The sequence below is a fragment of the Protopterus annectens genome, chromosome 11.part0 (assembly GCF_019279795.1).
Source record: "Protopterus annectens isolate FY-2018-M chromosome 11.part0, PAN1.0, whole genome shotgun sequence".
Taxonomy (NCBI): Eukaryota; Metazoa; Chordata; order Ceratodontiformes; family Protopteridae; genus Protopterus; species Protopterus annectens.
Window position 1 is genome coordinate 366,989,428 of NC_056745.1, and position 26,556 is coordinate 367,015,983.

General features: G+C 44.0%; 1 protein-coding gene across 1 annotated transcript in view; it reads right to left on the reverse strand.

Annotated features, from left to right (window-relative positions):
- Positions 1-26,556, reverse strand: part of POC1B (POC1 centriolar protein B) — a 944,738-nt gene that overhangs the window by 634,640 nt on the left and 283,542 nt on the right. Inside the window, exon 7 of the mRNA XM_044087861.1 lies at positions 16,736-16,851. Within this exon, the coding sequence (XP_043943796.1) occupies positions 16,736-16,851 (116 nt within the window). The remainder of the gene's footprint in view (positions 1-16,735; positions 16,852-26,556) is intronic.

Below are 26,556 nucleotides of genomic sequence, written 5' to 3' on the forward strand. Positions count from 1 at the left end.
GTAGAGTTGTGCACGTAAACTTACCATAACGATGGCTGTTCGAATGATTGTTGCTGCAGCAGCCTAAGCAATATGGGTTCTTATCCTGCAAAGGACAGAGCTCCCAGCCAGCTTGCAAAGCTTCAGGATACCTTCCAAGTATTCAAACTCTCTGGCATCTCTAGCTGAGTTGACTAAAAGAAAAGTTTAAGCATTAAGCCCTTCAGAGCTTTCCTGCTAACAGAAAGAGCAAGGCTGAGCCCTGAAATGACAATGCTAAGAACAAAAATAAATAACTACATCCTGGTATAAAAAACACACCAAAAAAAGTACAGTTTTGTACCTACCATAAATGTAGATGTTCGAGTGCTAATACAGTTGCAGTCATAACAGATTGGGTTCTCCTGCCGTCAGGCGGGTCCTCGGTTGGACAAATTCCAAAGTCTAGGTCCGGCGTCGGTTGTTGTCGCCTCTTCCCTGACGTCAGTGCGACAGGGGTATAAAGGAACCAGCCAACGCCATTTTCTTCAGTTTTTCTTGCCCCAGATGTCAGGTGCCCCCAAAAGGAAGGCAATACATAAATTTGTGTAATAATGCAGTACAATGTAATCAAAATACAGTAGTTGCAAGCAAATACATCATAAATTAATACCCCAATCAGGTTGTATGAAGATGTGTTAGCCTATAGGCCTGTCCCAAGAGGGGAAGGAGGGAGGGAAACCTGGACTGCAGCTGTATTAGCACTCGAACATCTACATTTATGGTAGGTACAAAACTGCACTATGTTCATCGTGCATACAGCTGCAGTCATAACAGATGGGTAGAATCCCAAAGCTAAGAAAGTGGTGGTAGGCACTAGGTGGAACTAGGAGGAGCCAAAATGCCCTGCAAGACTGCAGTGGCAAAGCCTGCTCTAGATTTGGAGTATAATGGTAGGTTGTAGTGCTTGGAGAAGGTATGCACAGAGCTCCAAGTGGCTGCTTCCAAAATATCCTTGGTAGGAACTCCTCTGAGGAAGGCTGCAGAAGTGGCTGTGGCCCTGGTGGAATGAGTTCTAATGCCTATAGGTACAGTTTTGTCATGAAAGGAATAGCAAAAGCGCATGCAGTGGGCTATCCATTTTGAGATTGTCTGTTTGGAAATTGGCTTTCCTTGAGCTCCTACCACATAGGCCACAAAGAGCTGTTCTGATTTTCTGAAAGGCTTTGTTCTGTCCAAATAATAACGCAGTTGTCTGTGGATGTCCAAGGAATGTAGTAATCTCTCCCCTTTGTTTTGAGGATTAGGATAAAAGGTAGGTAAATGTATGGCCTGATTTAAAGCTACCCTGGATACTACTTTAGGCATAAAGGACGGGTTGGTTCGTAAGGAAACTCTGTCCTGATGGAAGATGATAAAAGGCTTGACAGCCATGAGAGCCTGTAGTTCTGAAACTCTACGAGTTGAGGTGATAGCCAGAAGGAAAGCTGTTTTCCAGGACAAATATGGCAAATCTGATGAGGCAGCTGGCTCAAAGGGAGGCAAGGTCAGTTTTTCCAGAATGAAAGTTTCCTTGGAGGTCTTAAATTCTTAGCCCCTCTGAGGAACTATCTTAAGAGAGGGTGAGAGAATAACGGTGGATCAGTGTTGTATTCTGCAGAAATGGCTGAGACATGGATTTTGATGGAGGAGAAGGAAAGTCCAATGCTTAGAAGTTCAGCCAAATATTGTAGTATTTGAGGTAAATTCAGTTTTCCAGGATCCTGGCCCTTTTTCTCATTCCAGACACAAAAACGTTTCCATTTTGCAGAGTAAGCTTTTCTAGTTGATGGCCTTCTGGCCTCCAAAATGACATCCTGCACCTCCTTGGAGAGTATGGCCTGTTGTGATGCTAAGGAATCTTCCAGGCGGTTAGATTGAGCGTTTTTAGCTGGCTGTGAAGAGTTTTGAAGCTGTGCTGAGTCAGAAGAAGAGGCATTAGAGGCAGGGTCCATGGTGGCGAATGTGTCAGGCTCCTCAGGAGTGGGTACCAGTGTTGTCTTGGCCAGTCCGGAGCAATGAGAATCATCTTTGGTCTGTCTGCTCTGGTTTTCAATAGAACTTTGGTCAGCAGAGGAAGAGGTGGGAAGGTATAAACTGTCATTGATGTCCAACTGAAAGAGAGAGCATCCACTCTCCAGGCCTTTGGATGGAAGATCCTTGAGCAGAATTTTGTCAATTGATGATCTTTGTGGGAGGCAAAGAGATCTATGTCTGGCCTTCCCCATTCTTGGATTATTTCTGTAAAAACTTTTGGATGCAATTTCCATTCGTGTGGATCTGTCATATTCCTGCTTAGGTTGTCTGCCAGCGTGTTTTCCTTGCCTGGCAAGTACTGTGCTTGTAGTTCCATTTGTAAGTCCATGGCCATGTTCCAAAGTGACATGGCGAGTCTGCATAGGGGGTAAGAATGTGTTCCTCCCTGTTTGTTTATGTACCACATAACTGTGGTGTTGTCTATTCTTATCAATAGTTGACCTGGCTGTAGAAGGTCCTTGAAAGCTATAATAGCATTTATTACTGCTAGCATTTCTTTTTGATTGATGTGAAGGTGCTTTTCTTTTTGGGACCATTTGCCCTGAATGCACCGATCTGTCATGTGCGCCCCCCAGGCGTAGTCCGAGGCGTCTGTTGTGATGACCTGATTTGCTTGAGGCTTGCTGAATGGAAGACCTGTGTTTGTTTGACATGCTTGAGCCCACCACAGAAATTCCTTTTGCAGACACGGAATTAGTGGTATTATTGTTTCCAAACTGTGGCTGTGTTGAGACCATATGTTTTTCAGGTACCATTGTAGTTTCCTCATATGCAGCTTTGCACATGGGATTAGTAAGATGCAATATGCCATGAATCCCAGAGCCTGCAGGATTCTCCTTGCAGTCAGCCTGGTGCAATTTGCTAGTGTTCTGAAGTATTGAGTTAGTTGCCCCTGCTTCTCTGGCGTGAGGTAGGCCCATCTGGGTGTTTGTGTCCAAATTGGCACCCAGGAAAATTATCTTCCGAGAGGGTATTAGCCTTGATTTCTTTTTGTTGACTGTGTATCCCAGAGAGTTCAACAACATTATTACATAAGCCAGATGTTTCAGAAGAATGTGCTTGCTGTCCGCTTGGACAAGGCAGTCGTCCAAATAGGGGTATATTTGTATCCCTTGAAGTCTGCAGTAGGCGATTACTGATGCCAGGCATTTCGTGAATACTCTGGGCGCAGTAGATAAGCCAAAGGGCAATGCAGAGAATTGATAATGAGTTGAACCTGCAAGAAATCTGAGGTATCTTCTGCAATTTTGTCTGATTGGGACATGCAGGTATGCCTCCTTGAGGTCCAATGTTACCAGCCAAGACCCCTTGCCCAGCATGGGAAGAAGTTGCTGTAGAGTGAGCATCTTAAATTTTGGTACGAGTAGAAATGTGTTTAGGATGGATAGGTCCAAAATAGGTCTCCAGTCTTTTCCCTTTCTTGGTACCAGAAATAGCCTGGAATAAAAACCTTGACCTTGTTCGTGCGTAGGTACCTCTTGAATAGCTTTCATGTTTATGAGATCTGTAATTTGCCTTTGTGCCTCTGCCCTTTGATTGTGTGGCAGGTTTGGCATGCCTCTCATTTTTGGAAGGGTGTGAAAATGGAATTTGTAGCCTCTGTTTATAATGTCCAGGATCCATTTGTCCTTTGTGACAATATGCCAATTTTTTGAAAATAATGCCAGCTTTCCTCCTAAGGGTGCTGCCATTTGTGACTTGGTTGGCATGCAAAGGGGAAAGTCATTGGGTTTGTTTTCTGAAAGATTGCGAGTTATCCTCACCACCTCTTTGTGAAGGTGCTTGCCATTGTCTGCCTCTAAACGATCCTTGGGATTGTCCTCTGCCCCTCGGGCGCCTGTATCTGCCTCTTTGGGGTCTGTCCGTGGCAGGAAAGGACCAGTTTTTGGAAGGCCAATTTCTACTAAAACGTGGGGGTTGTACCTGTAGAAAAATCTTTCACAGTTTGCATTGATTTAGCCTTTTCCTCCATTTTCCTTAATACCTCCTCAGCATTAGCACCAAATAGTACATCCTTTTGAAGAGGGGCGTCTAGTAATTTAGCTTTGACATGATCAGGCAAGGCTTGTACCTTGAGCCAGGCATGCCTACGTATGACTGATCCTGTAACAGCAGCTCTGCATGAGGCCTCAAGAGCATCAAAACCACCTTGTAAGGTATGCTTGCCCACTTGTTCTGCACTATGCATCAAATCCTGCAACTCCTTTAAATCTGGTTGTTCAGGTTGTGACATTTTACTTTTCAATTGTGATAACAAAAACTGTTGGTATTTTAGCATATGGAACTGACAGTTTAAGGCCCTCATGGTTAAGGTAGCCGAGGTATATACCTTTTTTCCCCACCTTTCTAAGGATCTGCAATCTCTCTCGGAAGGTAATGGATTTTTAGCAATGGAGGCCTTAACTCCCTTGGGGCCCTGTGAGATGGTTTCTGGGTCAGCAGCATGGCTTTTGTATAGAAATTGGTGAGAGTCAGGAACCCTGTAGTACCTATCAGGCTTAACTGGAGCTGGAGGTAGAGAGTCCGGGTTAAGGCAGGCCTCTGAGTAAACATCATCTAGGATGTCCAAGACAGGAGGTATAGCCAGAGGCCTGTGCTGAGGTAGCAAGACAAATTCCCTAAGCCTTTTCTTGGAATCTGAATAATCTTGGCCTTCCCAGTGGAAGTGTTCCCTTAAGGTATGCAAAGTTTCCCCAAATGAGTAATCCTCGGGGGGATACAGAAGGGATGGACTCCTCCTCATCAGTCTCTTCAAAAGGGGAGTAAGAATGTTCCTGATCATCAGAGTGCTCAGAAATAATGGAGCCCTGATCAGAGGAGGGGGAATCTTCCTCCACTCTGGGCCTTTTGTCCGGTGGGGGCTGAGAACCTCTGATAAGAGTAATTAAATCCTCAGCCATTTTAAGCATCTGTTTCTTAGGCATGGGGCCTGGAGATGGGCCCTGTGTAGCTGGTCTCTTAGAGTGCATGGTAGCTTTAGACTTAGTGAAAGCCTTGATGGAGAAAGAAGAGGAAGGTCTGAAGACACCTTGAGTGGAGGTGGACCTGTCCACATTCTGAGTTTCAACGCCAAGAGTGGTTTCGGTATCTGTAGTCGGGGTGTGGGCCGAGGAGCCTGCGACCTCGGGCACAGGAGACACCGTCAAAGACGTGTCATCGGTAGTCAGGGGCTGCGTAGGTGCCTCGCTGAGAACCAGACCACGTGTAGTCGGCTTTGGCGTGGTGTCGGTAGAGGCCGCGGACCTCGTGTGTCAGTCCTTGTCTTTGCGGTTTTTTGACAAAACCGGAGTCGGAGTATCCAACGACACAGTATAGTTAAATGCTTTCCCAAAATATTGCTGGGCGAACTCCGCCCGACGCTTAATAGTGCATCTGTTGAATGTAGCACAAAAACGACAGACCGAGATGTCGTGGTCTGGACCTAAACAAGGTATACAGAGGGAATGGAAATCCATTTGCTTCCCACAAGAAATACAATTATTAACTTTGTCTGACATCGGTCTGAGGCAAGAAAAGTTTCCCCAACGGGGTACTTAGCTTTTAAGAAGACTTCGGTTCCAAATTTTCGTAATCTCAGGAGCTGGCCGACCGGCACTTGCGAACTGCTTCTGCTTTGGGCACCGCGCGGCAAGAAAGACTGAAGAAAATGGCGTCGGCTGGTTCCTTTATACCCCCTGTCGCACTGATGTCAGGGAAGAGGCGACGACAACCGACGCCGGACCTAGACTTTGGAATTCGGCCGACCGAGGACCCGCCTGACGGCAGGAGAACCCCATCTGTTATGACTGCAGCTGTATGCACGATGAACATCAAGAGGATGGATGGGAGGGAGCGGTTACTTCAGCAGTGATCATTTGAACATCTTCTGCTACTGTAAGTTTACTTACAAAACCTTACCATATTCATCATATTGATCACTGCTGCAGTAGCCTTGGCTATATGGGTAGATTACCCTAGCTTACTATATTTGGGAGGTTGAAAGAGAAGAATCCAGAAGTCCATGGAGAATGGTCCTTGCAAAGCCTGATCGAGACCTAGAGAAGGCATCAAGCCTACAGTACTTTGCAAAAGTATGCACACCTTCTAGAATACTTCTAGAATCCAACCCTTTCCAAAAACCACAGATGTAATCAAGACCCTGGTAGAGTGGCAGCTTCAAACCCTACCTGGAAGAGTTTTCCTGTGGTAAGTATAACAAAGGTAATATCCAAAGAAACCCATTTGGAAATATTCTATTTTGACAGGATATCCCTTCTTTTTACCCTCATAAGAAATGAATAATTTATCCAAAGATCTGAAAGATTTAGTTATGTCAAGACAGTACCCGACAGTCTGTGGACATGCACGGTGTGCAGTATCTTCTCTCCCTCATTTTTGGGATCATGAAAGAAAATGGGGAAATGGATAGTTTGCCTTAAAGTAAATTTGCATACCACTTTAGGCATAAAAGAAAGATTAGTTCTCAAAAAACATTGTCCCTGTGGAAAATGTGATAGGGTTAACTCAGCATAAGAGCTTACAACTCAGATAACCTTCTTGCAGAGATTAGAGCAATCAGTAAAACTGTTTTCCATGTTAAGAACCTCAAGTTATTCAAGTTACATGGTTCAAATGGAGCAAGTGGTAGCTTCTTCAACACAAAATTAAGATCCTAAGGAGAGGAGAGGCCACTAGTTTTCTTGGAGACATCTTACACAAAACACCTTTCAAAAACATTTTGACATGTAAATGCATTGAACGAGGAGGACTAATACACAGATATGCTGAAATGGCCAAAAAATGAACCAAGAAAGAAAGAAAGAAAAAAGGCTTCTGGATAGTAACTCACACAAATGCAACAACTAGCCCTGGATGGGTGCTGGTTATGTTATGGCACCAGCTAGAAAACCTTTTCCATTTGCTAATATATCATCTTCTAGTAGCAGGCTCTCTTGCCTATGTTAGTATCTGTTGTACGTCTTCAGTAAAAAGGTGCCTAAAGAGAATTAAGAACCTATCATCTAAGCAGTCAATTGAAATTGATTGTTGCTGGGGTGTATCAAACAGTCTTGTTCTTGTGTAAGTAGATCCAGTCTGAGAGGAAGTTTGTGGTAATTGCCCCTGGCCATTGCTAAATGAAGGGAGAACAACTGCCTAGGCCAGAAGGGAGTTACCACAATGATCTTTCGAGATTACTTATGAATCTTCAGAAGTATCCTGGATAGTAACAGAAAAAATGAAAATCATACAGGAACATTTCTGTCCAAGAAAAAGAAAAGGCACCTGTCTTCCAGGCCTTCTTGCATGTAGTCCTGGAGCAGAATCTTCCCAGCTAATTCTTAAGAGAGAAGGCAAAGAAGTCTACTTGAGAAACTCCCCACAGATGGATCAGATCTTGGAAGACCCCCCTGAGCTAACACAGCTCGTCTGCAAAGGGGGTCTGTCCTCATTCCCCCCTTGCTTGTTGATGTACCATATGACTGTGGTACTGTCTGTAACAACTTGAAGAGGTCCTGGCGATCAAAGACAATTCAGAGAGTTGAGTGCCTTGATCAAAGCAAGCATCTCATTTATATTTATGTGCTTTTGTATGTCCTTGACATCTCATACACCTTGCACTTTTATTCTTCCTGAAACTGTTCACCAAGCAAAGTCTGAAAAATCTTTAGTGAATGCTCTGGAACAGGGAGGGAAGACCTGGATTTAGGGATATCATTTGTCTCTACCAACTGATTTCCCTTCTGACAACCCCAGCACTGGGTTCTTAAAAGACAAGGGGTGTTGGTGCTGGGACCAATGAGATTTCAGATACAACTGTACCTTTCTCATATGGAGTCTTACCATGAGTATCATTAGACTCATAGAAGCCATGAGACCCAAAATCCTGAGGTATTCCCTCGCAGTGACCAAAGTCCAAGTGGAAAATGTTAGAAATAGATTTGGATACATATCTAGCTTTTCCTGTGGAAGAAAGGATCTTTAAACTGTGGTGTCTTGCTGACATCCCAGAAACACAATCCTGTGAGGAGGAGTGAAGAAAGACTTTTGAATGTTCTCTTCGAATCCCAGCTTGTGCAATAGCTCTCTCACCCAAGATCGAGATTCCTGACACTTTGATCTGAAGGTAATGCTACTCAATGCTTGAAGCCTAAACCTCAAAATGCACTCTCTCGAGGCACTCCTAAAAATGGAGAACACTGATATCTGTGCAGTAACTGAGACCTGGTTCAAGGCTTCAGAGAGCACCCCCGCAATACCAAGCTACAACTCTTACCACACTTTTCGGCCACCAAACCAGGACTAAACACTAAAGGTGGAAGAGTGCCCATATTCACCAAGGATATTCACACCACCAGGCTAGTTGCAGTCTGAAATTCTCCAGGTGGAACTAACACTAGGTAAGACTGCAATCCAAATTGTAGCTTGCTACAGATCCCCAACCATGCCCCAAGATTATCACTACACCTTTCTAAACATACTGGAAAATATTAAGATACAACCAAACACCCTAATACTGGGTGATTTCAACTACCCTGCCATTAACTGGGAAAACTACTCGTGTACCAACACCTTTGCCCTACGGTTCTTGGAATTCATAAATTCCAATGCCCTAGATCAACTAATCCATAGTCCCACCAGGGGCTCCAATATCTTAGACCTGGTCATTACCAACATGGGAAATCGATGCTCCACACCTATGGTCACACCCTCGTTGGTCTGGTCTGACCATAAGCTAATCACCCTTAACATCCACATCCCTCCCCCTCCCCCCAGTAAGGAAACCTCCGTAAAAAAAAAACTTCTCCAAAGCCAACTTCATGCTACTCAAGTCAGGAGTGACAAACTTCATGACACCCATGCAGACGGGAACTTAAAGTTCAACTGCTGAATCCTACACTGTATGAGCACATCCACTCGTGCATGAATCATGCCATCCCAAATAGAACCAAGATGCTCTCGTCCAAAAAAAGGAAGCCAATCTGGTGGTCCCCTGCCATAAACAAACTTTACAACAAAAGGAAGAAACTATTGCAGAAGAGAGAAAAATCCCAAGATGCAAAAAACTCCCTTACCAGCCACAGTAAGAAGCTGAGATTCCTCATAAAATCCTCCAAAGCTAGTTATGAAAATAAAATTGCCAAAGATTCCAAAGACAATCACAAGGCATTCTATAGCTATGTCAAGAATCTAAATGGCAATGCTCAGATCTGCTTTGAGCTACAATAGAATGGCATTAAATATACTGATCCCAAGGATATTGCCAATATCCTGGCAGATCGATTCAGTGCCAACTTCACCTCCCCTCACTCCTTAAGGGCCCATCTTAATACCGAAAGATCGCCAAATTCCAGTAATAACAGCCACACAGGTAAAAAACGCACTCTCCAAAGCTAAGAATGCAGCATCCATGGGACCAGAGGACATCCCGGGCTGTGTACTACATGAACTACAAAATGAACTGGCACCTCACCTAAGTGTCATGTTTAATCATAGCATCACCTCAGGCTTCATGTCCACTGACTACAGTTATCCCACTCCACAATGGGGGGATCCACCTTGGATCCTGGGAACTACCGCCTCATCAGCCTGATCTGCAAGGCCATGGAACATATTATCATGGAATTTATAAATAAAGACAATGGCAACCTTCAAACACTGGACTCCACCCAGTTTGGGCTCATGAAGGGCCGATCTAGTCTCCTGAACCTGATTGACTTCTTTGAATCAGTCTCCAGAGCTGTGGAAGAGGGTAGGCTGTCTACACAGCCTATCTGGACCTCGCCAAAGCCTTCGACAACATCCCCCACTCTGGAATCACAGATAAAGTTACTAAGCTTGGCATTAATCCCTACATCACTCTATGGGTTGCCAAGTGACTTACTGACAGAACCCACACTGTAAAAGTAGCCAACTCCAAATCCAGCTCCAGACAAGTGACAAGTGGAGTACCTCAGGGTTCAGCCCTGGGACTGCTTTTGTTTGGCATCTACTTCTCTGAAGTACAGGCCAACACTAAGGGACTCTGGCTAACAAAGTTCATAGATGACTGCAAACTGGGAGCCATTATTGAATCCCCAAATGATGTGGATATTCTACAAAAGGGCCTTACAGAAACAGATGCTTGGTGCCAGAGCCATGGGCTCAAGCTCAATGCCAAGAAATGTATAGTTATCCCCTTTGGGAAAAAACATGTACCTGTGAATTACCACATAGGTGGCAGTACACTAAATACCGGAAGTGTGATAAGAGACTTAGGACACAGGTGGACAGTGATGTCACCTTCGATAAACACATCGCCACAACAGTCAGGAAAATCCTTCTATGTGGCACATCTCATCACTAAGGGCTTTTCATCCAGAAAAAAAAAGGTCATTGTCCCACTGTACTCATCCCTCATTAGACCCATTATAGAATACAATGCCCCATATGGTATGTACCTCTCAAGACATCTGCAACAACTGGAAAGGCCACAGAAATACCTCACTAAAAAAATCACATGCCTAAAGCAGATGACCTATGCTGACCGTCTAAAAAAACTCCAGCTATACTCTGTCGCATATCGTCTACTCTAGAGGCAATCTCTGTTTAACATACAATGCCATGTCAAACCCAGAGCTGTTGGACATGCTACACTTAAAGAAATCTCAATCCCTCAGAGCCACATGCTCCAGGGATCTAAACATTGTCATCACAATAAACAAAACATGCTGGAGGGATAGGTTCCTGACCCAGAGACTCCCCAGACTCTGGAACAGACCGCCCATACATGTCAAGCAGAGCGCCTCTTTGGCCTCTTCAAAAGGAACCTTGATAACTAGATGGGAGATAGGAAATTCACCCCGGGATCACGGCAGTCACCCTGCTAGACAGGGGTACAGGGAAGTAAATATTGCGGGAAGAAATAGTCCGGGAATTGTTATGGCTAGGCTTGTATAGGCCCTAGGGCCGATAGCCTAGTACCAACCTATGAAAAGTAGCCTGCAATGAGCTATAACTGGAGCTAGACATTTTATGAACACTCTTGGTGCAGCTGGTAGTCCAAAGGGTAAGGTACAGAAATGATAATGTGATCAAGACACACAAAATCTTAAGAAAGCAATGAAGTCTGGATAAATAGAAATGTGAAAAGTATTTTTTTTAAATCTAACGTAACAAGAAAGAAGAGGTAACAGGCTGTGAAGTAACATCATTCTAAATTGGTGCATTACTGAAAAAGTACAGTTTTGTACCTACCATAAATGTAGATGTCCGATAGATATGCAACTGCAGTCATAACATATGGGTTGCCCTGCCTCAGGCAGCCCTCGGTCGGCCGGATTCCAAAGTCTGGGTCCGACGTCGGCTGAAGTCGCATTTCTCTCCGACGTCAGAGCGGCTGGAGTACAAAAGCATCAGCCGACGCCATTTTCTTCAGTGTTTCTTGCCCCAGATACCAGGTGCCCTCCAAGGAAGGCTGTAATCAAATTGGAAGACAAAAACAGGATTCCAGACAAATAAGTAAGCAATAAACAGATACACCATAACAGATATCCCCAGCTAAGAGAAACAGGGATAGGAGTGGACCCAAGGCATAGAGGGGTATGAAGGGAGGGAAAATCCGACTGCAGTTGCATATCTATCGGACATCTACATTTATGGTAGGTACAAAACTGTACTATGTCCTTCAAGAATGCAACTGCAGTCATAACATATGGGTTGAATACCATAGCTTAGCTGGGGGAGGAGGAATGCTCTAGGAAAGAGATGGTGTGGCAATCAAACCCTGCAGGACTGCCGAAGCAAAGCCTGCTCTGGATCTGGAATATAAAGGGAGATTGTAGTGTTTGGAGAACGTATGCACGGAGCTCCATGTGGCAGCTTCTAGAATGTCTTTTGTAGGCACCCCTCTTAAAAAAGCTGTAGAGGTGGCTGTAGCTCTGGTGGAGTGTGATCTGACATTGGCTGGAACATTCTTCCCATGGAAGGAATAACAAAATCTGATGCAATGTCCAATCCATTTTGAAATAGTCTGTTTGGAAATTGCTTTTCCTTGTACTCCAGGGGCGTAAGCTACAAAAAACTGATCAGACTTCCTACTAGTCTTGGTTCTGTCCAGGTAGTAGCGAAGTTGTCTGTGAATGTCCAAGGTATGCAACAGTCTTTCCCCTCTGCTCTCAGGATTGGGGAAGAAAGTAGGCAGGTGAATAGCTTGATTTAAAGAAACCCTGGATACCACCTTAGGCATAAAAGTAGGGTTGGTTCTTAAGGATACCCTGTCTCTGTGAAAGATTATGAACGGTGGTGTTGCCATTAGGGCCTGTAGTTTCGAAACCCTTCTTGCTGAGGTGATTGCCAACAGGAAAGCTGTCTTCCATGACAAAAATTGTAAGTCCACTGAAGCTGCTGGCTCAAAGGGAGGTAGAGTCAGTTTTTCTAGGACAAAGTTGAGGTCCAAAGCTGGCACTGGAGCCTTTCTTGGTGGCTTAATGTTCTTGATTCCCCTGAGGAATTGTCTTAACAAAGGATGTGAAAACACAGGCGGATCAGTGTTATATCTAGCTGAGATAGCTGAAGCATGTATCTTTATGGAAGAATATGAGAGTCCATTCTGTAGCATATCTGCCAAATATTCCAGGATGAGTGGGATATTCAATAATGATGCATCATGTCCCTTGCTGGTATTCCAAATGCTGAATCTCTTCTATTTTGCTAAGTAAACCTTTCTGGTGGATGGTCTTCGAGCTTCTGTTAATATCCACTGAACTTCCTTGGAGAGAGATAGATTGAGGTTATTCATGGGATCTCCCAGGCTGTTAGCTGCAGTGTCTGAAGGTTTGGATGCACTGTTTTGAAGTTGTGTTGAGTCAAAAGTAGGGGCCATTGGGGAAGGGCCCACTTTTTGTTGTGACATATGCTCCGTAGTAGTGGATACCAGTGTTGTCTTGGCCAGTCTGGAGCTATTAGGATCCCCTTGGGTCTCTCTGCTTTGATCTTTAGTAATACTGTGGTCATCAGTGGCAGAGGTGGGAAAATGCATAGATTTTTAGAAAGTTCCAGTTGAATGAAAGAGCATCTATTTTCCAAGCTTGTGGATGGTATGTCCTTGAACAGAATTTTTGTAGATGATGGTTGAGATGGGAGGCAAATAGGTCTACTTCTGGCCTGTCCCATGTCGAGGTGAGTTGTGTGAAGACTTTCGGATGTAACCTCCACTCGTGTGGATCTATGAAATTCCTGCTTAGGCTGTCCGCCAGTACATTGTCTTTGCCTGGAACAAACTGGGATTGCAACTGTATGTTTAGGCTCAGTGATTTTTCCCAAAGATTCATTGTCAGTCGGCAAAGGGGGTAGGAATGGGTGCCCCCTTGCTTGTTTATGTACCACATCACAGTGGTGTTGTCTGTCCGTATCAGTAGATGGCCTTGCTGAAGCTGTTGTCGAAAGGCCTCGATGGCATGCATTACTGCCAGCATTTCCTTTTGGTTTATATGCAGATGTGTTTCCTTTGGAGGCCATTGTCCTTGTATACATCTGCCCTCCATGTGCGCCCCCCATCCAAGGTCTGAGGCGTCTGTGGTCATGGTCTGTGTTATCAGAGGTTTTTTGAATGACATACCTGCGTTTGCCTGGCTTACCGAGGCCCACCATAGGAATTCTTTTTGTAGGCATGGAATGAGCGGTATGGTTGTCTCTAGGTCGTTGCTGTGCTGAGACCATAGGCTTTTTAGGTACCATTGAAGCTTTCTCATGTGTAGTCTTGCTAATGGAACCAGGAGAATGCAGGATGCCATGTAACCCAGGGCCCGTAGGAATCCCCTTGCAGTCATCTGGGTGAGTTTTGCCAAACCTTTGAAATAATGAGTTAACTTCTCTTGCTTGTCTTCTGTCAGGTAAGCCATTTGAGAGACTGTGTCTAGACTGGCTCCTAAGAAGGTTATTTGTTGGGATGGCTGAAGTTGACTGTGTATCCTAGAGCCTGTAGCAATTGTATGACATAGTTCAAGTTTTTTGTCAAAATCAATTTGTCGTCCGCTTGTATGAGGCAGTCGTCCAGGTATGGGTAAATTTGGATCCCCTGGAGCCTGCAATGAGCAATTACTGAAGCCAGGCATTTTGTAAATACTCTGGGCGCAGTAGATAAGCCAAATGGCAATGCTGAGAATTGATAATGCTCTGGCCCTGCAAGAAATCTGAGGTATCTTCTGCAGCTGTGTCTGATAGGGACATGCAGGTATGCCTCCTTGAGGTCCAGAGTAATCAGCCAAGACCCCTTGCCCAGCATGGGAAGAAGTTGCTGTAGAGTCAGCATTTTGAACTTTGGTACTATGAGAAAAGTGTTTAATGCGGACAAATCCAGTATTGGTCTCCATTGAGTTTCTTTTCTTGGAACAAGGAACAGTCTTGAGTAAAACCCCTGGCCTTGTTCTTGTTGTGGAACTCTTTCTATTGCTTTGATCTGAGCAAGCAGAGAAATTTGCTTGCTAGCCTCTACCTTCTGGTTTTGTGGTAGGTTTGGCATGCCTTGTTTTCCTGGTAAGGTATGAAAGTGGAACCTGTAACCTTGGTCTATAATGTCCAAAATCCATTTGTCCTTTGTCAATCTGTGCCAATTGTCTGAAAACAGAGATAATTTTCCGCCCAAGGGAGCTTCTGTTTGCTCCTTGGTCAGCGGAAGTAGAGGAAAGTCATTGAGATTGTCTCTGTGGGGCAGGGGAGACCCCTGTGTCACTTCTTTGGTTTGCTGGTTGCCATTGTCGTCCCCTGCAAGAACCTCTGTATTGTCCTCTTCCTCGGCCACGCCTGTTTTTACCCCTTTGAAATCTTTCAGGATTAGGAAAGGACCAGTTTTTAGAAGGCCAATTCCTGCTGAATCTGGGTGGCTGAACCTGGAGGAAATCTTTGACCGTCTGAACTGATTTTGCTTTTTCCTCGATGGACTTTAACACATCTTTAGCATTAGTGCCAAAAAGCTTGTTCTTTTCCAAAGGTGCATCAAGAAGTTTTGCCTTAACATGATCTGGTAGAGGTTGTTCTTTTAACCATGCATGTCTACGAATGACCGCCCCTGTCATAGCTGCCCTACATGAAGCTTCCAGTGCATCATATCCACACTGCAGAAAGGGATTGCTGACTTGCTGAGAATTATGTACAGCTTCCTGCAAAGACTTCCTGTCTAAAGGTTCAGGAGAGGCCAATGTTTTCTGTAAATCATCTAACAGGGAATCCTGATATTGGAACATATGAAAGAGGCAATTCAGAGCTCTCATAGATAAAGTAGTGGAGGTGTAGACCTTTTTCCCCCATCTCTCTAATGACCTAGCTTCCCTGTTGGAAGGCAAGGGATTTTTGGAGGTGGATGCTGAAACCCCTTTAGGTCCCTGAGAAATAGTTTCTAAATCCACAGCATGGGCCCTGAAGAAATGAGAATGTGTTTCTGGGACCCTATAATATCTGTCTGGCTTGGCTGGGGCAGGAGGAAGAGTATCCGGGGTAACACTGGAGTCAGAGTATAGGTCATCCAAAACATCAAGCACAGGAGGTATAGCCAGGGGCCTGTGCTGGGGCTATTTAAGGAAGGTTCCAAGGCGCTTTCTGGAATCAGAATATTCCTGGCCTTGCCACTTAAAATATTCCCTCATGGTATGCAGAACTTCCCCAAAAGAAATATCCTCAGGAGGGGAGGCAGAGGGGATGGAATCCTCTGCATCCGAGTCCTCATAGGTCTGGAAGGGCTCTTCCTGGCCATCGGAGTGAACAGAGTCCTCAGAATCTTCATCTGAAGGGATAGGGTCAGAGTGTTCAACCCGGGGCCTCTTATCAGGAGGAGGCTGGGAGCCTCTCTCAGGATGGGCCTGTGAACCTCTAATCATGGAAATTAAGTCTGCGGCCATAGTCATGATTTGTGTTTCAGGAGTAGGCTGAGGTAAGGCCTTAACAGTAAGGTGCTTGGTCTTGCTGGCTGCCTTAGCACGTGTGTAGGCCTTAATAGACATGGCCATAGGAGGCCTAGCAGCTCCACGTGCAGGAGTGACCTTATCTACAGCAATGGTCTCGGGCATTTCCTCGGTTTCAGTATCCAGAGGAAAATCTATAACTGGCGTCGGTGTGGCCTCCGGTATCGGAGGTGTCGGTAAAGCGGTGTCTTCGGTTCTGAGCGGTGAAATAACCGTCTCAGGGGGAACCGGAGCACTCGCGGTAGGTTTTGGAGTGGAGTCGGAGGAAGACGCGGGCCAAGGAAATTCACAATGTGTTGAGTGTTAAGGCATATTAGTTGCTAGCAAGCATCATCCTTTACCTTTTGGCTTGATTCTATTTTCCATTTTGCATACTGTGAGTCTCTCAACAGATCAGTTCACTGGACCAGTGCTCCCAGACCATTACTGAAAAGTTGCATTTGTGCTTAGTAGATCTTAACAAATTAACAAATGTTGGCCAGAAGTTGGATGTCTTAAGCTTTACTTGCTCCATTAGGAAGTCCTCACATAAAAGGATACAAAAATACAACAGTTACAGTCTCTGCAAACAATGACATTAGACTACTCTCCTGTTTATATTTCCCCAGGTGGTCTTGTCAGCTTTAAACTTCAAACAGATATACACAGTTATAGCCTGCCCCAGAGGAGGCAACAATTTACAGACTACTTGGTTTTCTTCCGCAAAGTCTAACATCCTAATCAAAGGTTTAGAACCCTAAAACTGGATGTATTGCAATTAACTGTAAACTTAATATTACTTTATTTACCTTGATAATGCTGCAGTAACTTGTTTGTTCTAATATCCCAAATCTGTGTTGTGTTATCAGAGCCTGCTGAAGCCACACATGTTCCAGTGGGATTGAAGTCTACAAAGTTTGCAAAGCTAGACAAGGAAAAAATAGTCGTACTTTAATTTACGAAAAAAAAACAGGTCCGAGAGCAAAAACAGAAATACAAAAATACAATTGTTATACCAGCCTACCACAACTATAGGTGTTCAAGTGAGGTCACATTTCCGGTCATCACATTAGGGTACTCTGAGGGCTTATGTTTCAGCAGGCTTTCAGAGTTAAGCACCCTTCTACCTTAACCAAGGTGATACCACCATCAGCTCAGCTATCCTCTAGAAAGAACAGCTGTGTAAAATCTTACCATAACCATATATGTCTTTCTCTTCTGTATTTTGCAGTATTCATAACATGAGGAAGTCCATCTCCAGCTGACTCACATGTCCTGGTCAGTATACAGAAGTCTAATGCTACTGTAAGGGACGTGCAACATCGCACAGAGAACAAATCCTACATCAGCAATAAAATGACATTGGCTATAAAGTGGATGTCGGCACATATCAAACTTCAGAAGTGAATGCCACCAAAAAAGCACCAGCCTGATCCTAGGTGAGGGAACATGCCACCCGTAGCCAGGCAAGCATCAGGGGTAAGGCGTGTGGGGGGAATAATACAGAAACATACAGAAGAGAAGGACATCTATGGTTATGGTAAAACTTTACACAACTATTCTATGTCCTCCTATTCATATGTTGCAGTATTCATAACTTGAGGGAGAGTACCAAAGCTCATGCAGAAGAAGAATTGGGCGAAGAACCAGTAGCACTCTCCACAAACCCCTGCAAAACAGCCCTAGCAAAATCAGCTCTGGACCTGGAAATGACATCTAACTTGTAATGCTTTGTGAAGGTATGTACAGAAGACCAAGCAGCTGCTTCCAGGATAGAGCAGGTGTCTAAGCCCTTAAAAAAGGCACCAGAAGATGACACAGCTCTGGTGAAATGTGCCCTAACAGGTGAGGGGAAATTATTCCCATGTGACACATAACAAAAGGAAATGGTTTTGGAAATCCAAGAGGAAATAGTCTGCTTGGAAGCAGGCTTGCTCAGGGCCTTTGGGACACAGGAGACAAAAAGGAGGTCAGTTTTCTGAATTGGTTTGGTTTTATCCAAGTAATATCTGACTTGCCTGTACACATCTAAAGTGTGTAGGATCCTCTCACTACAACATTGAGGAGAAGGGAAAAAGGTGGGACGATTGATGGACTGAATGAGTGATAACTCATTTACCACCTTGGGCATAAAGGAGGAGTTAGTGCATAAAGACACCCTATCCCTGAGAAAAACTGTGAAGGGTGAAGAAAGCATCACTGCCTGTAATTCAGAAACTCTTCTTAGCAGAAGTTGGAAGACAAAGTTAAGATCTCAAGGAGGAGGAACTGGTTTGCTTGGTGATCTAAAATGAAGGACGTCTTTTAAGAAAAGTTTAACTTCTAGCCTGGAAGCTAAAGGGGGAGACATACACAGACATGCAGAGATAGCAGAAAGATCAACTTTAACTGAAGAGTATGATAGTCCACTCTTCAGTAATTCATACAGGTAGGACAGGACCACTGGAACATCCACCACCAGTGGTTGTAAATCCCTTTTAAAACACCAGAAGGAAAACCTTTTCCATTTGGAAAAACAGGATATCCTAGTAGTGGGTTTTCTGGTCTCCTGCAGAATTTGTAGCACATCCTCAGAGAAAAGGTGTCTGAAGGGAATCAAAACCCTATCTCCCACAGGGTCAGTTGTAGATTTGACATCTGTGGGTGTATAAGAGTTCCCTTGTCCCCATTCTGTGGGGTAATTTGTGGTGATTGCCCTTGGCTAAATGCAGAAGTGGGAACCAGTGCTGTCTTGGCCAAAAGGGAGTCACCAACAAGACTTTTGGTTCCTCCTGTTGGATCTTCAACATGACCTTTTGGAGAAGTGGGAAGGGTGGGACTGCAAACAGAAACATCCCCATCCAAGAGAAACTCAAAGCATCCATCTTCCATGCCAGGGGATCTAGGACCCTAGCACAAAACTTGGAAAGTTGTCTGTTCATGGGGGAGGTGAAGAGATCTGCCGGAGGTGTACCCCATCGATGGATCATGTCCAGAAACACGTCCCTGTGTAACATCCATTTGTGAGACTGAGTCACGGACTTGCTCACTGTGTCTGCCACAACATTTTGGGTCGAGGGTATGTAAACTACCTGGAGGGTGAGCTGACTCTGGGAAGCTAACGCCCGGGCCTGTAGAGCCAGTCTGCACAGTAGACAGGACTTTGTCCCTCCCTGTTTGCTGACATACCAGAGGACTGTGGTACTATTTGCAAAGCATTTAAGGCCCCTGGGAAAAGAAGAGGTTTGAAGATTTGTAGTGCAAAAATCAGGACTCTCATCCCCTTTATGTTGATGTGCTCCTTCTTCTGAGTAGGAGACCACACATCTCTGACCCACACTGAGGCTAAAGTTGCTCCCCATCCCAGGTCTGAAACATCCGTGTACAGCTGGAGTTGGAAGAGGTGGTTGCATGGCTAACCCTGGATTCCTTGAAACCTGCTGGATCCACCAGTGTAACTCCTTGTTCAGGCAGGATAGAAGGGGAATAAAACTCCAAAAGATGGGATTGCACCTATACTGTTCTTAGGAACCACTGGAATTTCCTCATGTGTAACTTGGCTAGTGGAAGCATGGGAATAGTGGATGCCATGAACCCCAAGAGGAGAAAAAAAACCCTGGCAGTCATGGATTGCAGACGCAAGCGGGCATGGAAGTAGGAAGTGAGGGACAGGACCTTTTCTGGCGGTAAGGAAGCCAGCATCCTGTCTGACTGGATCCTGCATCCAAGGAAAATGAGGTCTTGGGAAGGAACCAGGGTATATTTCTGGTAACTGACAGTGAACCCTAGACCCTCCAGCAGTGACACCATGAAGGACAGATTCTCCTGAATGGTTTCTGGAGTCTGAGCCTGGAGAAGAAGGTTATCCAGGTATGGAAAAATCTGTATGCTCAGTAGCCTGCAGAAAGCTACGACAGCAGCTAAGCATTTTATGAATACCCTCGGGGCCATAGACAATCCAAAGGGCAAGGCACAGAATTGAAAAAGTGAAAACCCAATAGCAAAGTGAAGATACTTCCTGAACCTATTATGAATGAGAATATGAATATTAGGCATCATTGATGTCCAAGGGCACCATAAAGGTATGAGGAAGGATAAGAGGAAGAAGAGTGGGTAAGATTAACATTTGAAAGGTGAGAACCTTCAGAAAAGAGTTTAAATGGGATAGGTCTAGGATAGGTCTCCAAGGACAGTCCTTCCTGCGGAGCAGGACCATCCTGGAAGAGAACCCATTTCCTACTTGGGAAGACAGCACTTCCTGAATGGTGCCTTGAGAAAGAAGAGTGGAAATGGCCTGGAGAAAGAGTTCCAGTTGTTCTCTTGGAGGCTGTGGAACACCAGTGAAGGAAGGAGTCTTCCACACCATAAAGTAACTTTGTAGGATGATGGATAGGACCCAAGAGTCCTGAGTTATCAGTTTCCAAACAGAGAGAGATAGAGAAAGTTGAAGGGAAAGAGGAGTTTGGGGTCCAGGAGGCAGGTAGTCACAGATTACCTGTCTTAGCCTGAAAGGGCTGTTTCTGAGTAGGAGAAGAGGAGGTACATTTATAGGAAAATTGTTTCCTAGCATCTCTTTTGCCTTTTGGAGACTGGGCCTGGAAGACTTCCTTAAAAAAAGAGGTCTTGGCAGGGTAGTTCCTCTTAAACCTAGGCACTGGGGAAACAAAAATGTGTTTCAGGTCTTGCAGCTCTTTGCCTTTCTCCTGTAATGACTTAAGGAGTTCTGCTGCAGAAGTACCAAATAATGTCTTGTTGTCCAGGGGGCACCCATGATTTTTGCCTTAATGTCATCAGACAAAGGTGGGAGTCTGAGCCAGGAATATCTCCTGAGAAATGACCAAGATGCAGCTGCTCTAGCAAGCCTCCACAGCATCATAGCTACACCTTATGGAATGTCGTGTAACCTGAGCAGAGGCGTAAAGGATGAAGGAGAGCTTAGCCTTAGTGGGAGAGTCAGGAAGCTCAGAAAATGGTTTACCAGAGTCCAAGAGGAGGACCAAGGAATATCTGGTCATATGGGTCTGGTAATTAATGGCTCTGAAAGCCAGAGTAGCTGAAGTATAAACTTTCTTACCTAGTCTCTCCATAATTTTACTCTCCTTATCTGAGAGGAGCAGGGAAGTGAAAGGCAGCATCTTGCAGGCCTTGTCAGCACATACTGAAATGGTTGCAGGGTCTGCAGAGGAACATTTGAACAGAAATTTGGAATGCTCTGGCACTATAAAACCTAACTGGCCTTTGGGGGCAGGAGGTTGCGAGTCAGGGCACTTTGAAGCTGCAGAGCAAATGCATTCACGAAGGCTGGCAGAACAAGAGCTATGGCAGACAGGAAAGGGGAGTCTATCTGCACCAAGTTATAATACCTTTTTTGGATGTCTGACACGTGAGAACAATCCCATTTGAAAACTCCCTCATTTTAAGAATGGTTTTCCCAAAGGAGATATCTCATCAGGGGAATCAGTGCCATTTGATTCTTCTTCTGGGGAAGCATATGCCCAAGGAGAAGAAATTTGGGCTGAATAAGCCAGATTCATCCCCAGAAGAATCCTCTTCATCTGAAGAAAGCTCCTCAGAAGTCCTCTTTTGTGGTGTAGAGGGAGGACAAGAAAAAGGGAGAGAGGGAACTGAGGATTCTCTCAGAGCCATAAAGGCATCAAACAGGCCATGGGACAAAGCCTCCTAATCCGCTGGTTGTTCCAGAGAGTCAACAGAAAAATGTTTAGTTTTAAGCTTTTTCTTTTTAGGAACATCTACACAGTGGAAGGTGAATGGGCCCGACGTCGGCCTACACACCACGATATTGGTAGAGACATCTTCTTGCACAATGATCTGTGGAATGCTATGCAGGCCTTCAGTCACAATGAGCAGAGGTCCCCCCATGTCAGAGATGGACAACTGTGCTTCACCTGAGGACATGCTGGTAGGGTCCTTCACAGCCTCCACACCAGTACTCGTCAGAGTGCCTACCAACTCCAGAACGGTCTCCAGGCCAACATCAGCCTCAGGAGAGATGTCCGGACCAGACGGAGCAGCGAGTAAATAAGGCCTACATTTCTTGGCCTTCTTAGTTTGCGGTTCACTTGATGGACCCGACGTACCTTCCATATCACGTCCTAGATGTTTAAGGTGCTGGTTTTTTTAGGTATAAACTCAGAAAAGCTAAACAGCTACTCAAGGTCTTGGAAACAAAGGCCTTCCAAGTAGTATGGTCAAGGTCAGAGCCTAGGAAAAATAGACAAAGGTCGTGAGTCCTTATATGGAATCTGCCTTCCACACTGACACTTGCCCTTCCTAGCTGACATGTAACCTCAAAAAAACCACAGTAGCAAAAAGGTAATACTGAGAAAACCCTAACGGGGCACTTATCTGAACAGGATTCACAATTGTTCTGATGATCGACAACAGGAGAAGATGATCTGACTGGCGGCAGAAAAGTTCTGGGGTCTGGTACGTGCCAACGTCTGCTTTATACCAGACGTCATTTTATTGCCAACAAAGGATTTGTTCTCTGTGTGATGTTGCACTTACCTTACAGTAGCACTAGACTTTTGTATACTGACTGGATGGGAGTACGAGCCGGCGGCAGACTCCCTCATGTTATGAATACTGCAACATATGAACAGAAGGACATCACTATATAAAGACAATGAACACATATGCTATATTCCTGTTCTTTTTTGCCTTTCTCTCAAAGGATACTGAATGAGACCTACAGTTTAAATATAAAGCCCAGATGTAATACTATTCTAACCAGGAGATCCTGGCTAAGATCAGAGACTCCTACCCTTCCTGACAGACCTGAGCAAGAAAGGAGTTACAGGAGAAGACAAGGAAATGGTTGCAGTTGAATTCATTAAGAAGGGAGGGAGGTAGAAAAAGAAATGGATCACCTTGGCCTCACCTAGTTGCCCAAAATTTAGAGTGGATGGAAGGAGGGACTGAGAACTGCAACAGAGAATTCACTTGAGCATATACAATCATGTTAAACTGTTAACAAAACTGTACTATGTTCTTCACGTGGACTACTGTTACAGTCATCACATTAAGGAAAATTTTCAAAGCTGACCAAAAAACAATCTTGGAGGCGGCAAGAGATCACTAAAATGGTGCAGAATGCCTTTCAGTATAGCTGAAGCAAATCCTGCTGTATCACTGGAAACCACATCTAATTTGTAGAGTTTACAGAATGTATATCCCATGAATTAGCTGGCTGACTACAATACATCCTAATGACTTACCACATTCACAAAGTCAATGGTAGTATCTGTGCCCCTGGTACAGTATGATCAACTTTAACCTTGTATGGAGTTATCATGGGTAATAAGGCAGAAAATGATATAAGGAGATAAATACTTTGAAAATATTTTGCGTCCAGACAGGAAGCCGTGTCTTACATTTAAGCAAATGCTACAGACATTTTTTATAAGCACCTTTATTAAATTCATAGCTTGTAAACAAGAACATGGGTACAACATACATAAATGTGTCTCATGCTTTATATGTTTTCTAATTTTTAAAAAATTATCACTCACTTCAGCATTACATAATTTCTCAAATCCTGCCTTCCTTTAAATTTAACTCCTCCTCACGAATGTTTTTCTGCATGCATAGTTCCCATACAGTAAATAATTCTCGCAAAGTCAATTTACTTCTATGTAATTTTCGCTTTCCCTTTTCCGAAGATCCCACCTTCAGTTCTTTTATCTCTTTTACAATACTCAATACTTCCAGTACTGTTGGTTTAGATTTTGACTTCCACTTTCTACTAATTGCTTTTCTGGTAGCCAATAACATAACATTTAGCAAAGCCTAACTATGTCCAGGCAGTTCAGATCCTGTATTCCAGCTCAGAATAATCAATTATTTTATTTTTACTTTATTTATCCTTTGTTGGCCAAGTTAGTCTAACTTGCTAGTGGCCTCTTTTCAAAGGAGACCCAGAAACTGAGGTTATGCAGTATCGCTGAACTGGAGGATTCAGTATAGAAAATCTAACTTAGAAAACACCACAGCAGAATAGAGCAATGGACATTCAAATTAAGGAGAAACCAGTGGAAAGGGAAGCAACAGGCCAGTTGCCATACAAAAACATTTTGGAGCCTTTCACAGGAAGCCAGTATAAACTTTCACCTGAAGTTGGACAGCGAGGGAAGGAACAGGAAAAGTACAGTTTTGTACCTTGTAGAAATGAGAGGATTCTGTTCTGCAGTCCTGGTATAGTCTATAGTCATCCGTCCCAGTCAGTGAATACCAGAGTATAAGTTGCCCGTCATGGCTGGCGTCGTGACGCCAGTACGCAGCGTCAGTCACGTCGCGACGCCATTTCCGCATGTCTCAGTCTTTTCCAGTTGCCCCAGAGAAGAGACCCAAAAAAGAAGTCCAAAAAAAACAACCTAAACAAATAATATATATACACAATAATATATATAATATATATAAAAATATAAGCGTAAAAACAACACAACACAACCCACACTGAAAACAGGGGGAAGGAGGGGGAAGGAGGACTGCAGCAGCAAGGAATCCACAAACATTTATGGTATGGGTACAAAAAATGTTCTTGTTCTCTTCTTGCTGCAGTGCTGCAGTCCTGGTAGAATCAAATCCCAAAGCAGAGGTAAGAAGGGAGAATTAATGGCAAGCAGGAGTAGACATCCGCAACATATATACGCAAGAAATAAAAAAAAAAAAAAACAAACGGTGGTTTAGCCAACTCTGTACTGGTCTGAAACTCCGGTTCGAAAAAATCTCAGAACAACAACCACTGCACGCAAAAATTGCTTCTGCACGGACTGCCATGCAAAAAAAAGAGGAAATGACGCCGGTCATGGTCATGCTACAGTACTGACGCCAGCGTCTAAGTCTAAAGCGCCATGACCGACGTCAGCCTTATACTCTGGTATTCGGGCCGACTGGGACGCGGACTATACCCAATAGTCAGGACTGCAGCAAGGGAAGACGAAGAACATCTGTGGCAGCTCTGAAGCAGTCAATGTTGAGGGGCAATAGGCCACTGAGTTCCCAGATGACAGAGCAATGGATGGTACAGCATGAAAATAGAGAGAATGTGCCACAGGAAGATGCTATAGAACTTTGTATAGAATGTCTGCAGGAAATGGAGAACAAAAAAATGTGCCCTCAGTTTAGAAGAAAATGAGCTAAGAGAAGAGTTGCGATTTAAGAGATAGATACACACATTAAGATCAGTGAAAGAAACAGACTGCAGAAGGTCGATAAAACCCCAAAATTTAGAAGTTTGATAAAACAAGTGAACACCGTAATTAGGACTGTCCACAGAGATCCATGCAATACAACAGAAGTAAAAGGGATACATTACTGTGCAGCTAAATTAATAACATAAAATTCTACCACAAGAACTCAGGGTAGTAAGGGAAAGGAAGGGGAAAAATTGAATACCATCATTATGGAAGTACCAAATAGAGAAAACTACAAAGGAATTAAGACAAGAAGTGTCACTGATAGAAGAGTACAGAAGAGGGAACAGATCAACAAAAATAGTCACAAAGATAGATGCGATAAAAACAATGCACAGTATTACAACAGATCAGGTTTTATCATGCACTATCACAAATAATAAACTAAAAATTTCAGCACAGGCAGAAAAACTTAGAAGATACACAGATAAATATGTGAACAGTACAAAATAAGCAATTTACTGACGACCCAAAAAAGTTTTATAGAGAACTGGGAAACAAGGTAAAAGGAATTGAAAGATGACACAAAAAGAAGAAATAGATACATTTTGAAGAAGTATTTATGAAGATCCTGTGCAACATAAGAAAGATGCTAAACAGACAGAAGAAGTAAAAGAAAGAATAAGAAGTTTAAAGGTACAGGATATGAAAGGGGATGAAGTGACAGCCAGAGAGATTGAAACAAAGTTAAGAAAAGCCTCTAATTGGAAAACCCCAAGCCTAGATGCAGTACCTAACTTCTGGTTAAAAGTATTAACATCTTTGCAAGAAGATTTAGCCATGAGTATGAACTATTTATATGCGCACCCCGAACAGACACCAGCCTGGCAAACAACAGGAAAAACCATGCTCCTACTTAAGAGTGAACCTGCAAGCTGCCCTAAAAATTATAGGCCAACAACTTGCTTTCCAATGACATATAGACTATACACTGCAATTGATGCCAATGGAGTTTACAGTCATTTAAAAGAAAACTCAATTATAGCAATAAAACAAAAGGGCAATAAAAGAAACTCAATGGCAGACAACATCTTGCTCACTCCTGATCAAAGTGACTAACTTCTGACCTAAACAGTGAGGAACTGTCAAAAATGGGGTATTAATAAAAGTCACCTTAAAGCAGTCCACAAAGTTACAACCTTATCTAACCAATGGGATGCATGGAAATGCCGTTGCCAGCATCTCATGAGGTTCCATCAGCTGTACTGGATGGCAACTGATTGTAAAGTAGACAACTGAGCCTCCACAGACTTCTGAGACTGGGAAGTCTGCCGAGTCTTAACGACCATTGGCACTGCCAATGCTATATTCCTTTGAAGTCTAGTCAAGTGGGTTAATTAAGTGTCTTCAGTGTGAAGGTAGCTGACGCATAACAGCCCTTCCCTAAATGGTCCAATGCTTTAGATTCCCTACTTGGGAGATAGACTGAGAAACAC